Here is a 15,619-nt window from a genome sequence, read left to right on the forward strand (position 1 = left end):
CCCCATGCGCCAAAAAAATTCTCTTGCCAGAAGAGGGGGCAAAGGTTAAGCTCTGCTTAATTTGATTCAAATGTGCTTATAACAATTTAAGAATAATCGAATTTAGAACAATGGCTACCTAGTAGGGACAGGAAGACTGATGATGAGAGAGAAGTAGAGGTTTCAACTGTACCGGTAATGTTTATTTCTGAATCTCTGCGTGGATCCACCTATGTTTACTACATTAGTCTTTAAAACTCTTTAATTATCACAAATATTTTGTTAAAAAGGATTTTAACAGAAACCACTAGTAGAAGGGAAATAGGTATAGTATTTTCAAAAAAGGAAATCCAGAAAACAAAGTGGGAGAGGTTGCTGGAGAGGACAGAATACAAGAAAGCACAATAAACAAAAAACATTATGATGGTGAGTGAAAAAAAATCAATGATCACACACACACAAAAAATCAAAATGACAAAAATTCCTCTATTAAATGCCAAAGATTCTCAAATTCTGTTAAAAGTCCATATCTAGGGCGCCTGGGTGGCTCAGTTGGTTAAGCGACTGCCTTCAGCTCAGGTCGTGATCCTGGAGTCCCGGGATGGAGTCCCACATCGGGCTCCCTGCTCAGCGGGGGGTCTGCTTCTCCCTCTGATTCTCTTCCCTCTCATGCTCTCTGTCTCTCATTCTCTCTCTCTCTCAAATAAATAAATAAAATCTTTTTAAAAAGTCCATATCTAATTTATAAAATTCTTACCCAAAGCAAAATAACAGAGAAAGAGCAAGAATGGATGTTGAATGTTTTCACATGGCTTTTAAATATCCACTGAGATGATTATAGATGATTGTTTTTCTCCTTCAACCTATAGTCTACTATTTTTACTTTGGGAAATGAATGAATTAAGGCTTTCTTTATGGCATAACATTGGACCAATTCTTTTTTTTTTTTTTTTTAAGCAGTTTCCACACCCAATGTGAAACTCACAACCTTGAGATCAAGAGCCCTATGCTTTACCAAGCCAGCCAGGTGCCCCAACACTGGACCAATTCTTAGAAATGTTACAAGCATGTTTGGAAAGAATATGTATTCTCTGTAGGGTGCAAAGTTCCTTGTGCATCTGTTATATCAAGCTTGTGTGTTATTTAAATCCTTCTCTGGATCTTTACCTATTTTAACAAGATAGGATTAGAAGGAAATAACATTTGGTAAAATATAAGCATGTTTGTCTATGTATACATCAGCTCTGAAAGGAAATGGAAGTAACTCGAAAAATGCTAATTCCAAGGAGGAAATAAGGGAGGGAACAAGATGTTTGTTTTTATACTTTTTGAATTATGAACTTGTGACATCATACATTCAAAAAAACTATAAATAAAAATATAAAAGCAATAAAATTAAAAGTAGGGGTGCCTGGGTGGCTCGGTCGGTTAAGTGTCTGCCTCTGACTCAGGTCATAATCCCAGGGTCCTGGGATTGAGCCCCACGTCAGCTCCCTGCTCAATGGGGAGTTTGCTCACCCTCTCCCTCTGCTGCTCCTACAGCTTGTGCTCTCTCCCCCCCCCCTCAAGTAAAATAAATAAAAAATCTTAAAAAAAATAGAAGTAAAGATTTTTAAAGAATCCCATTATGATTCACCTACCTATTTTTACATCACATTGACTGTAAAAAGCTAAATGAGATAAAAGATTTTCAATATATTACAGAAAAAATTATTTATGCAAAGTGGGGGAAAGAAAAATTCTAATTGTACTCCTTGCTTTTCATCTGGCCAGAATAATTTTGCTTCAATATAAAAAATACTTTCTGATGCCTTGGATGTAAAGTTACACATTTTTTAAAAGAAGCTAAAGTAGAAGTTTTACTCAATAGCATATTTTCATCATCTTTGTGAATATTCATGTTTGAAAAAGCAAAATTTGGGGCGCCTGGGTGGCTTTGTCGGTTAAGTATCCGACTCTTGATTTCGGCTCAGGTCATGATGTGACACTAAGCCCCGCGTCGGGCTCTGCGCTCATCAGAGTCAGCTTGGGATTCTCCCCTTCTGCCCCTCCCCCTGCTCATGCTGTCTCTCTCTAAAATAAATAAAATCTTTTTTTTTTTAAGATTTTATTTATTTATTTGACAGAGAGAGACACAGCGAGAGAGGGACACAAGCAGGGGGAGTGGGAGAGGGAGAAGCAGGCCTCCCGCTCACTGACCAGGGAGCCTGATGCAGGGCCCGAACCCAGGACCCTGGGATCACGACCTGAGCCAAAGGCAGATGCCCAACAACTGAGCCACCCAGATGCCCCAATAAGTAAAATCTTTAAAAAATAAAAATAAAAAACAAAATTTTACAAACTACCTTATGCATGTATATAAAAAGAGAGGCATCTAGAATAAAATGCCCAAAAACATTTAAAAAGAAAATTAAAAGCCATATATATAATTTTTTTGGCTTATATATTTTAAAGATACATGAAACTCCATATACTACACCAATAGTTCATCGTTTCACTCCAGGAATTCCATTTCAAATTTTGCATGTCTTGTAGGGTAACACTGTAACCCATGGCATGTAGCCCCATAGAGCATGAAATCTAATGTGAATATGTAATCTACTGACTACAAATCAGGAAACAAAACAACATAAACCAGCATAGGGAGGAGGTTAAAGGAATAAAACAATCCTGCTCAAACATTCCTATGTTGGGTTATGGTAAATACCCTGAGATATAGGGTAATATAATTCATCTGCTTTTTAACCCTTAATTTGGACAATGAAAGAAAATAATTTCCTTCCTTTCCACTTTTATATACTGTCTCAATAAGTTCAAAGGTCTGATTCTATGTATGAGCAGCACACTGTGCTCATTGCTGGACAAAGAAATGGCAGTAATTTTTTTCTTTCAATTTTAACTATACTTACTTAGTATTAAAAATATTGACAAGAAAATGAGCTATAGTTAATATATAACATAAATATTCATTACATTTTTTGAGAAAAATCACATTTTAAAAACACCATTGGAAAAATAATTGATTTTTTTTTTAATTGAAGATAGCTGACACAATGTTACATTAATTTAGGTGTACAACATAGTGATTTGACAACTCTATACATTATGGAAAAAAAGAACTGGCTCTTATTCACTCTGTAGAACATCTTTCTTATACAGAGATGCTGCATAGGTCATGCAGAGCACACATCATTCCTATCTACTGAAGCATGAACCTATAAAGCAATGGAGTGCTATGAGTTAGTTGCCTTTACCTAATTTCTTTCTTGGTCTCTGTCCACATTAATTTTTTTTCTTTTAAATCTTTTTCCCTCTAATTGAAAAAGTAATATATGTTCAATGGGTATTAATATTATCTTAGGGGGAAAAATTACCTTGAATTTCACCATTGAAAATTAACCACTTAATGTTTGTCTTTCCAGCCTTTTGTCTAAGCATATGTTTATTTACATAAAATGCAATATGATTAAACCATTTTATATGTTTCCAGTTATCTAATACATCATGAACATTGTTCCTAGTCAATTAATATTCTTTTTTTTTTCAAGTAAGCTCTATGCCCAACATAAAGCTTGAACTCACTAACCCAAAATCAAGAGTCACATGCTGGAGCGCCTGGGTGGCTCAGTCCTTAAGCATCTGCCTTCGGCTCAGGTCATGATCCCAGGGTCCTGGGATCGAGCCCCACATCGGGCTCCCTGCTCCGCGGGAAGCCTGCTTCTCCCTCTCACACTCCCTCTGTTATGTTCCCTCTCTCGCTGTGTCTCTCTCTGTCAAATAAATAAATAAAATCTTAAAAAAAAGAGTCACATGCTCATGGCACCTGGCTGACTCAGTCTGTAGAGCATGCCACTCTTGATCTTGGCGTTGTGAGTTCTACCCCTGTGTTGGGCATAGAGATTACCTAAAAAAAAAAAGAAAAAGAAAAAAAGAGTCGCATGCTCTACTGACTAAGCCAGCCAGGCACCCCCAGTTCATATTATTTTCAGTTTTTGTGTGACTAGAAAATAGCCTACAATATGGATTTATTTATTCATTTAAATTATACTTATTATTTAATACAGCCAATTTCCTACTATTAAACATTTTGGTTTGTTTTTACTAACATAAATATAATGTTTTGATCCTTGTATATACATCTTTGAGCACATTTCTGATTAGTTCCTTACAATAACCTCCTAGAACTAGAATTGCACACCCAAAGAATATGTATCTTTTCAAGATTTTATTTATTTATTTGACAGAGAGAGAGAGCATGAACAAACAAGGGGGAGTGGCAGGCAGAGGTAGAGGGAGAAGCAGGCTCCCCTCAGAGCAGGCGGAGCCCAATGTGGGTCTCAATCCCAGGACCCCGGAATCATGACCTGAGCCGAAGGCAGTCACTTAACCAACTGAGCCACCCAGGCGCCCTCTTTTTAAGAGTTTTGATGCATATTACCAAAATCCCCTCCAAATAGGCTATAAAAATTTCTTACTCCCACCAATGACATATTATTTTATTAGAGCATCCATGTTACTTAAAGTGGCTGGTTTTTATGTTTGCAAGGAACAAACAAGGGCTTGATATTCTTTAACAATTTAAGTTTATCTATATATACTAATCGCATTGAATTCTGTTTACACTAAGATTTCTAAAAGGCTTGTTTAACTAGGTGTTTGAAGGAGTAGGGTGCCTGGCTGGCTCAGTCAGTACAGCATGCAACTCTTGATCTCAGGGTTGTTAGTTGGAGCCCCACGTTGGGTGTAAAGATTACTTTAAAAATAAAAAATAGGGGCCCCTGGGTGGCTCCCTTAAGCGGTCAACTCTTGATTTCAGCTCAGGTCATGATCTCCGGGTCCTGGGATCCAGCTCTGTGTCAGGCTCCATGCTCAGTGGAGAGGATTCTCTCTCTCCCTCTGCCTCTCCCCGCCAACTCATGGGTGTGCTTTCTCTCTCTCTCTCTCAAATAAATATAGAAATCTAAATAAATCCTTAAATAAATAAAGAAATAAACCTTATCTCCATCACTAATTTTTTTTAAAGATTTTATTTATTTATTTATTTGAGAGAGAGAGAGAGAGAAACAGCATGAGAGGGGATAGGGTCAGAGGGAGAAGCAGGCTCTCCGCTGAGCCAGGAGCCCGATGTGGGACTCGATCGCAGGACTCCGGGATCATGACCTGAGCCGAAGGCAGTCGCCCAACCAACTGAGCCACCCAGGCGCCCTAATTGAATATTTTTTAAAAATCAGGCTGAGCTGGGACACCTGGGTGGCTCAGTCAGTTAAGCGTCTACCTTCCGCTCAGGTCATGATCCCAGGGTCCTAGGTTCAAGTCCCACAGTGGGCTCCCTGCTCAGCTGGGAGCCTGCTTCTCCCTCTGCCTGCTTTGCCTGCTCTGCCTGACGCTCCCCCCGGCTTGTGTTCTTTCCTTCTCTCTGACAAATAAATAAATAAAATCTTAAAAAAAAAAATCGGGCTAAGCTGTTATGTGTCTGGAAAGAGCATGACTCTTTGCTCCCAATAAACAAGTAGTACTTATTTCAGTGATTCCAAGATTTTGGTTTAGAGAATATCAGTATCCTAAAATGATAATATATTTAACCACTATTGCAAATGAAAAGGTTAAAGTAGATAAGAGATAAATCTCTTGCAAAATTTGTTCCCAAACTTGAACTCCCTTTTGTATACTCTTTCCACTATAATTCACAACCGGAAACAAAGCCAGCAAATGGATAATGTTTTCATTCACTTTTACCTTTAGCATCCATTAACTCACCTAAATGTTTGTAATGGTGATTGTGAGCTTGTAATAAAACCTTTACTCGATCCAAAGGAGCAACTGTTGTTTTGGCACAGCATCCGGCAATACCTAAAAAATTTTTAAACAGTCAGGATGAAATTGTGTACCATTTCTTTCCACATGGAAACTGTTATTTATTCAGCCAGCACACCTTCTGATTTCTAATTTGGTCTCCATGGGTAGAACTGCCCAGTTGCAGGGATATGCAGATGACTGGCCCCCGTTCCCTGTAACTTAATAATTGAGTATGTCAGACTTAAAAATAAATTTGAAGAGCATAAATCTTCCCCCTAATACCTGATGAGCACTGGTAATCTTGCTAAATGTAGTTATGGAAACAGACACTTGAAGGTTTTTACCCGGCTATGAGGCTGTGTTTCAAGTAACCTCTTCTTCTGGATGACTCTATCATTGAAACAACCAACTTTTACCCATAACAGTCAGCATACCCATATATATTCAGCAATTATGTATTTGGTCCCTACCACGTGCCACTGTGCAGACATACAGATGACAGTAATGTGTGCACATGGGCTTTAGTGTAGGTCAGAATCCAGGGCAGCCCTACTAGCTTGACTTGCTTCTTCTAAGACAATAATATATGAAGACTCTGCTATAGACTGTGTCCTCCCAAATTCATATGTTGAAAACTAATTCCCAGTGTGATGGTATTTAGAGGTGAGGCTTCTGGGAATTGCTGAGGTCAGCAGGGTGGAGCCCTCGTGAACAAGATTAACGCCTTTATAAAAGCCCAGAGAAATCCCTGGCCCCTTCCACCATGTGAAAACACTGAGAAGGTACCACCATGTGAAAACACAAAGAGAAGGTGCTGGCTATGAGGAAGCAGGTTCTCACCAAACACAAAATCTGCTGACACCATGATTTGGCTTTCCCAGCTTCCAGAACTATAACAAATAAGTGTCTGGAGCTTCCAGGTTGATAAAAAGGAAGTAAGAAAGAAGGAAGGAAAAAGTTGTTTATAAAACACCCAGATTTTGATATTTTTGTTTTAGTAGCCCAAACAGACGAAGACAATTTTGTAAAGTACCTTACATGTTATGAGCACTTGATAAAATAGGCTGTTACATTATAAAAAGGTGGATAAAAAGTCTCTGGTGTCTTATTATGATTACATTAAGCTCTTCACTATTGCATATTTGATCCAGAAGGTATGAGAGGACTGGAATTTTGTGGGTCGCCTTTATTACTATACAGAGACCAGTACAGGGCCTGGCACGTAACAGGCACTCAGTGTTATTTAATGAATGAATGTAGGGGCGCCTGGATGGCTCAATCAGCTAAGCGTCTGCTTGCAGCTCAGTTCATGATCCCAGGGACTGGGATTGAGCCCCACATCGGGCTCCCTGCTCAGCAGAGAGTTTGCTTCTCTCTCTCCCTCTCCCCCAGCTCCTGCTCTCTCTCTCTCTCTCATTTAAAATACTTTTTAAAAAAAATGAATGTAGAGTTTTACTTCACAAATTTTTTATTTTTTATATTTTTTAAATATTTTATTTAGTTATTTGGGAGAGAGAGAGTGAGCGAGAGAGAGAGAGAGAGCACACGAGCAGGGGGCAGAGGGAGAGGGAGAAGCAGACTCCCCTGCTGAGCAGGGAGCCTGACGTGGGGTTCAATCTCAGGACCCTGGCTGGAATCATGACCTGAGCCAAAGGCAGAAGGTAGGGGCGCCTGGGTGGCTCAGTTGTTAAGCATCTGCATTCGGCTCGGGTCATGATTCCAGGGTCCTGGGATCGAGCCCTCCATTGGGCTCCCTGCTCCGCAGGAAGCCTGCTTCTCCCTCTCCCACTCCCCCTGCTTGTGTTCCCTCTCTCGCTGTGTCTCTCGCTGTCAAATAAAAAAACAAAACAAAACAAAAAAAACAAAGGCAGAAGGCAGACATTTAACGGATTGAGCCACCCAGGCACCCTTACAAACTTTTTAAAATGTGAGACAAGGGTTGCCTGGGTGGCTCAGCCAGTTAAGCGTCTGCCTTCAGCTCAGGTCATGATCCCAGGGTCCTGGGATAGAGCCCCACATCGGGCTCCCTGTTCAGTGGAGAGCCTGCTTCTCCCTCTCCCTCTTGTGCACTGTCTCTCTCTCTCTAATAAATAAATAAAATCTTAAAAAAAAAAAAAAGTGAGACAAAATCACTCAAAACCCACACACATTTAATAGCCTACCATGTAACTAATATTAATTAAAATTCATATTCTGAGATATCCAAAAATAAAATGCCTATTCATATTCAAATATTAAATCCACATGTAAGTTTCTATATCAAGCTTCTTTTATATGAACTAATGAAAATCATAGTCATGACTACTCAAAATTGAGAAGAAACTACAAATAATTTGCATTTGGGTATATTTGGTTTCAGAACATTATATTATTTTCTCAGTCATTATGAACTAACTAATGAAATTATTTAGAATGTATTCATTAAGTAGTTTCCTTTGAGGGGCGCCTGGGTGGCTCAGTTGGTTAAGCAACTGCCTTCGGCTCAGGTCATGATCCTGAAGTCCCGGGATCGAGTCCCGCATCGGGCTCCCTGCTAGGCGAGGACCCTGCTTCTCCCTCTGACCCTCCCCCCTCTCATGTACTCTCTCTCATTCTCGCTCTCTCAAATAAATAATCTTTAAAAAAAAATAAATAAATAAGTAGTTTCCTTTGATAGTATCTTAACTCACTTAATCACATTACTTTATAGCTCAATTAATCATTACAACAATCCATTGAGTTAAGTCATGCAGCTTTTATCTTCCTTTTGAGCAAATGAGGTTAAGATAGTGGCCAAGGCCACTGCTAATCAACAATAATAGTTAAGTTTTGAGTATTTACCTTGTACCAGGTACTAGGCTAAGAGATTTTTTTTTTTTAAGATTTTATTCATTTATTTGACAGAGAGAGAGAGCGCAAGAGCAGGAACACAAGCAGGGGGAGTGGGAGAGGGAGAAGCAGGCCTCCCGCTGACCAGGGAGCCAGATGTGGGGCTCGATCCCAGGACCCTGGGATCATGACCTGAGCCAAAGGCAGAAGCTTAACGACTGAGCCACCCAGGCGCCCCTAAGAGATTATTTTTTTAAGATTTTATTTATTTATTTGACAGAGAGAGAGAGCACAAGCAGAGGGAGTGGCAGGCAGAGGGAGAGGGAGAAGCAGGGAGCCCCACATGGGGCTCGATCCCAGGGTGACCTGAGCTGAAGGCAGATGCCCAACTGACTGAGCCACCCAGGCGCCCCTAGGCTAAGAGATTCAACTCAGAACACTATGCCGAGGCTTTTATGGATACTATTTCATTTAATCACTACAATCTTCTAAACAAGGAAATCTTTTCCCATTTAAAGGATGTGAAGGGGTGCCTGGGTGGCTCAGTCATTAAGCGTCGGGTCATGATCCCAGGATCCTGGGATCAAGCCCCGCATTGGACTCCCTGCTCAGTGGGAAGCCTGCTTCTCCCTCTCCCACTCCCCCTGTTTGTGTTCCTGCTCTCGCTGTCTCTCTGTCAAATAAATAATTCTAAATAAATGAATGAATAAATAAATAAATAAGTAAATGATGTGAAAACTGAGGCACAGGGAGGCTAAAGTAACTTGCCCAAAGGTATTTTGTTATATCACTTGGACAAGGAACTCGTTCAAAATTATTCACACTCTCCAAAAATCTGAAGCAGCACTTTACGAAGAGACACAAATGGCCAAAAAGAATATGAAAAGATATTCAGCATCATTAGTCATCAGGGAAATGCAAATTAAAACCACAATCACATACCTTTAAACACCTATTTAAAGAGAAACACAATTACACAAACACAGAGGACACAAACTCTGATAACAGCAAGTATTGACAAAATAGTGGGGATACAAAATGGAACAGACACTTTAGAAAAGAGTTTGGCGGGCGCCTGGGTGGTTAAGCGACTGCCTTCGGCTCAGGTCATGATCCTGGAGTCTCAGGATCAAGGCCCGCATCAGGCTCCCTGCTCAGTGGGGAGCCTGCTTCTCCCTCTGACCCTCCCCCCCGCGCCCGTGCTCTCTCTCTCAAATAAATAAAATCTTTAAAAAAAAAAGAAAAGAGTTTGGCAATTCCTACTTCACTCCAAATAAAACTTGGAATCTTTACAATTGTTTGGGAAGCCCTTCATTCAGCCTCCCATCACCTCTGACCTCCTTCCCCCATCAACACTTGGCTCCAGCTACATAGCTTTTCTTAAAGCCTGAAATGCTCCTCTTGAGACATCAACTTGCAAACTCCCTCACTACTTCAAATCTGCTCAAGTGTCATTCTCTCCAAGAGATTTATCATGACTGTCCTAATTAACATTACACCCACTCAGCCTCTGCATTTCCTTGCCCCATTCTTTTTACTTCTTCCCATTGCATTCATCACCTTCTAACATACTATATAACTTACTTTCTCATTTTACTTGCTCTCTTTCTCCCCTCAACTCTTCAATCAGTGTAAACTCCAGGATCTTTGTTTTGTTCCCTGATACACACTGAGCATGTAGCAGGCACTCATATTCCTTGTATAAATGAATGAATGCCGTTTTTATCAGAACAAAATAAATTCTTAATACTACTGCACCCTACAGATATTCTTTCTAAAAGCCCTTATAATGTGGAATTTTAAAAATTCCCAGCTTAACAAGTAATTAAGTGTTGACAACCCAATTAATTAAGAGATGGTAGAGACTGAAAACACTTCTTTATAGGAAGGCAGAGGAAGTTTCTGAGAGACAATTATGAACTTTCTGGCCTCACAGTGACACGGATAGAAGGGCTGCCCCAGCTACCCGTCATGGAGCTATAGAACACTTTCCTACAATCACTGGAACCAGTTTTGGTTGTAGACAGTTTTACACAATTTCCCAGTCAACTTTAAAAAGCTGACCTCCAATATCTGCCTTCTTTAACGCAAACGGCAAAATCCAATTCTACACTGGGTCATTTATAGTCTTTATAAAAGAAAGGAGTTCCCAGCATGTTTCACGGAAACCCTGGAGTCTTGGCAAAGGACTAGGCTCTTTTCCCTACCATCCAACCCCGAAGAATGGGTGCTTGGTTCAGCCCGTCCACCTCCCCAGCGGCTCCCTGACAGCTCGAGGCCCTTCCTCACCGGGATCCTGCAGTCAATAATCAAGTGATTATTAGAGTTACAACAGGTCAGGGCAAATAGCCAGCCGAGCACTGAAGCAGCCAGAGTCCAAGAATGTCACTGCGGCCGCAAGCACCGTATATACCCCGGATCCCGCCCTGCCACCCCAGCACGGCCGGGTCCCCCCGGCTGACACCCACCTCCAGCCAGAAAGGAGCGCAGCCAGTAGAAGTCCCGACGGGCGGTGGGCCCTCCGGCTCCTGCCGCCTGCGGCATCGCGGGAGGGGGGTCGGCCGCTGCCAAGGCCGCCGCTGCCGCCATCAGGACCAGTGCCGCGTCGGGAACTCTGGTCGCCAATTTACCAGCCACGGGCTGGGGCCATGGCCACAGCGGGCGGTGACAGAGCACCGACCGCCGCGCGGGCGGGACGGAATAACACCCGGCGGCGCGGCGCAGGCTGATGGCGTAGCCAGGGGGCGGGGCCTGGGCCCGGGTCCCAGGTGGGAGTCGCCCGCGCTCGCCACCTACCCCACCCAGCGTCACCCCACGACCTACTCCCGGCCTCGTTTTCCAGGCCTCTTCTGTTCTAACGGAGGACAGCGTGGCCCCGAGGGAGGTCCCACCAAAATCCCACCACCTCAGAGAGCTCTTCCCCGCCCATTGACTTGTAACTGCCCATCGGGCTGTCTTCTGAACTACGTCAGATGAAGCCTTTCCAGAACCAAGCTTTGGTTCCGCTCTGCTCTTTCCAGGAACCTCTGAAATTGCACCATCTCCCACCAAATCAGTTCTGCCTTCACAGAGCTTCTCACTGAACCTCGGTTTCTGCCCTTCCTAACCACCTATTAAGCTTCCACTCCACCCCATCACCTCTGTCAAAGAAATGTTGCTAAAGCAGATTGTTCTTTCTTTGGGGCCCTACAAATTACACAAATACTTTTGCCTTGTCAGGCCTTTCTGAATCTGTGCCTTGTGCTTAGCTCTCAAATCCCACCGAGCTCTACTCCCCACTCCAGTCTCAGCCCTAAACTCTTAGAAGCTCCCCAGTTCCTTCTCCCTTCCCCCATTGTATTCCAAGACTCTATTACTTAACTACTCTTTAGGAGCACAATTCTCTTACTGTGAGCCCCTCATCACTTCCAGGCTGGGCAAAATCATTCCTATTCTTTATAACCAAAGTTGTTCTGAACTTGTATCGTCTCTTTCAGAAACTATCTTTGATGATTTCCTCAATACTTATTCCATCCTTTCCTATTACTGGCACTGGTCTCTTCTTTCTCTTTCTGTGGATATGCTTCTGCAAGGTGTTTCTAGCCTCATGTAGTCTCTAATGAGGAGTCCAGATTTAAATTTTATCTTTCCCCATGTTCCCAATTTTTTATTTCCACTGGAAAATACAGACCCATATAATAGTATCATTATTTATATTTTACATGTCTAATGACAGGAATCAAAAGCTCCCCAGAATAGAATGATTGTACAACATTGTAAATGTAACTAAATGTACCACTAAATTGTACAATTAAAAATGGTTAAAATTCGGGGCGCCTGGGTGGCTCAGTCGTTAAGCATCTGCCTTCGGCTCAGGTCATGATCCCAGGATCCTGGGATCGAGTCCCACATCGGGCTTCCTGCTCAGCGGGAAGCCTGCTTCTCCCTCTCCCACTCCCCCTGCTTGTGTTGCCTCTCTCGCTGTGTCTCTCTCTGTCAAATAAATAAATAAAATCTTTTTTTAAAAAAATGGTTAAAATTGTAAATTTTAAATGAAGTGTATTTTACACAGAAAAAAAATTCAAAGAGGGGCGCCTGGGTGGCTCAGTCGTTAAGCGTCTGCCTTCGGCTCAGGTCATGATCCCAGGGTCCTGGGATCGAGTCCCACATCGGGCTCCCTGCTCCGCAGGAAGCCTGCTTCTCCCTCTCCCACTCCCCCTGCTTATGTTCCCTCTCTCGCTGTGTCTCTGTCAAATAAATAAATAAAATCTTCAAAAAAAATTTTTTTTTCAAAGAAATCTAAAAAACACAACAAATGAACAAATAAACAGATTCTTAAATACAGAGAAGAAACTGGTGGTTGCCAGAGAGTAGGTGGGTTGGGGGGGATGGTCAAAATAGATGAAGGGGATTAAGAGGTGGAAACTTCCAGTTATAAAATAGGGAAGTCACAGAGATGAAAAGTACGGTATAGAGAAAATAGTCAATAATATTGTATAATGTTGTATGGTGACTACACTTATCATGATAAGCATTGAATAATGTATAGAATTGTCGAATCACTGTGTTGTACACCTAAAACTAATATAACATTGTATGTCAATTATACTTCAATAATAAATTTTAAACTAATGATAAAGAATAAAATTTCCAGGGGCACCTGGGTTGGCGCAGTCAGAAGAGCATGCAACTCTTGATCTCGGGGCTGTGAGTTCGAGCTCCACATTGGGCATAGAGCTTACTCTTTTCTTTTTTAAATTTTTTTTTAAAGATTTTATTGATTTATTTGACAGAGAGAGACACAGCAAGAGAGGGAACACAAGCCCAGGGAGTGGGAGAGGGAGAAGCAGGCTTCCCACGGAGCAGGGAGCCCGATGTGGGGCTCGGTCCCAGGACCCTGGGATCATGACCTGAGCCAAAGGCAGACACTTAACAACTGAGCCACCCAGGCACCCTGCATAGAGCTTACTTAAAAAACAATTAATTAAATAAATAAACAAAAGAAAATAAGATTAGCACTCACTCCACCATTTCTACCAAAATTCTTTTCTCTGCTTTAATTTAAATATTTTCCATAGCACTTCTTGCCTTTACATAAATATATGATATACAAGATTCATATTATATATAAAATGTTCCTATTATCAGTTTCCCTCCCCTAGAACGTAAGTTCGGAGTGCCTGGGTAGCTCAATCAGTTAAGTGTCTGCCTTTAGCTCAGGTCATGATCCCAGGGTCCTCGGATCAAGCTCTGCAATAGGCTCCCTGCTTGGGCGGAGCCTGCTTCTCCCGCTGCTCCACCTGCTTGTGGGCTCGCTCTCTCTCTGTCTCTCTGTGAAATAAATAAATAAAATATTTTTTAAAAAAAGATTCCTAAAAAAAAAAAAATAGAATGTAAGTTCCATGAGGATAAGAATTGTTTCATTGATTGTTTCTTTTTTTTTTTTATTTTAAAGATTTTATTTATTTATTTGAGAGAGAGCACATGAGAGGGGGGAGGGTCAGAGGGAGAAGCAGGCTCTCCGCCGAGGAGGGAGCCCGATGCGGGACTCGATCCCGGGACTCCAGGATCATGACCTGAGCCGAAGGCAGTCGCTTAACCAACTGAGCCACCCAGGCGCCCCTCATTGATTGTTTCTGTTTCATTGATTGGATATGTCATTTGATACTGAAGAGATGATTAAACGATGGTGGATCTACTTAAATACCAATCTTTTCTGTTTTTTAAAAGATTTTATTTTTATGTTAACTAACTACAATTTACATTAAAAATTTGAAAAAAAGAAGATTTTGTTTTTAAGTAATCTCCACACCCATCATGGGGCTCCAATTCACAACTCCGAGATCAAGAGTCACATGCTCTACGGATTGAGCCACCCACATGTACCAAAGATCAATCTTCTCTATCTCTGCCTTTCACTTTTAGGGTATCTAGCAACCAGTAACCAGAGGCTAGGAAAATAGAGAAAAATCAATCCACTTCCTCAAAGAATGTACCATTTCGTGGGATGAATGTGAGCCTAACAGTAAAATAAATATAATACAAATAAAAGTGGGGGTACAGGAGAAAGATCATATTTGTTAGCAGTCATCAGGAAGGAGGTAATTGAACTGTCCTTTGACATGGACCAAGGCAAACTCACATACATATCCATACACACATAGAAGGACACTCAATCTGTTCAAGAAGCAAAGAATAGTCCAGTTTGCCTATCTCAAGATCCTTGACCCATCTCCATGACTCCCCAACACTTGCATGGCAGACCATTGACCAATAACGTTAGAGAAGTAGGTCAAGGTTATATCATGAACAGGTTTCATCTTTGGTTAAATAGTTTAGACTTAGTTCAATGGATAATAAGAAGCTGATGACAGCTATGTTTTAGAAAAGTTGATCTGGAAGAGATGAATAGAATGTTTAGGAAAGCAGATACTGAGAGATCTTTAATAAGGAAGACAGTCAGGAAGGTTTTGCAATAATCCAGGCAAGAGGGTGGTGGCAGCATGAAAACATAGTGACCTAAAAGGAAATGGATGGGACACTTGGCTAGCTCAGTCAGAAGAGTATGGGACTCTTGGGCTTGGGGTTGTGAGTTTGAGCCCCTCATTGGGTGTAGACATTCCTTAAATAGATAAAACTTTAAACAAAATAAGAATAAAAAGAAATGGATGAAGGAAAAGTCAAAGCTGCAGCAGGGGCACCTGGGTGGCTCAGTCATTAAGCATCTGCCTTCGGCTCAGTTCATGATCCCAGGGTCCTGGGATCGAGCCCTACATCAGGCTCCCTGTTTGGCGGGAAGCCTGCTTCTCCCTCTCCCACTCCCCCTGCTTGTGTTCCCTCTTTTGATGTCTCTCTCTCTCTGTTAAATAAATAAATAAAATGGCTGAAAGAAATTTAAAAAGTTGCTGCAAACTTTTTTGCTAGAGTGATTAATGGACTTGATGGTATCATCAACAGAATAGAGAAGACAGAAAGAGGGAGTAGTTTAAGGCACAGAAAGGGGTTAGAAATGTTAGTACAAACAGTAAAGATGAAAAACAAAAACAATAGCAACAAA

The 15,619-nt window shown here is 41.5% G+C and overlaps 1 protein-coding gene across 1 annotated transcript in view; it reads right to left on the bottom strand.

The window, feature by feature from the left end:
* The window catches only part of SLC25A16 (solute carrier family 25 member 16), a 49,227-nt gene extending 37,927 nt beyond the window's left edge, over positions 1 to 11,300 (bottom strand). Inside the window, exons 1-2 of the mRNA XM_045877952.3 lie at positions 11,052 to 11,300; positions 5,737 to 5,829 (exon numbers count right to left, since the gene is read on the bottom strand). Coding sequence (XP_045733908.2) covers positions 5,737 to 5,829; positions 11,052 to 11,172 — 214 coding nt within the window. The 5' untranslated portion in view covers positions 11,173 to 11,300. The remainder of the gene's footprint in view (positions 1 to 5,736; positions 5,830 to 11,051) is intronic.
* Between the last annotated feature and the right edge of the window lie 4,319 nt (positions 11,301 to 15,619).

The sequence above is a fragment of the Mirounga angustirostris genome, unplaced genomic scaffold (assembly GCF_029215605.1).
Source record: "Mirounga angustirostris isolate CCGP_5_RB_7025 unplaced genomic scaffold, mMirAng1.0.hap1 SCAF_6, whole genome shotgun sequence".
NCBI classification, from domain to species: Eukaryota; Metazoa; Chordata; class Mammalia; order Carnivora; family Phocidae; genus Mirounga; species Mirounga angustirostris.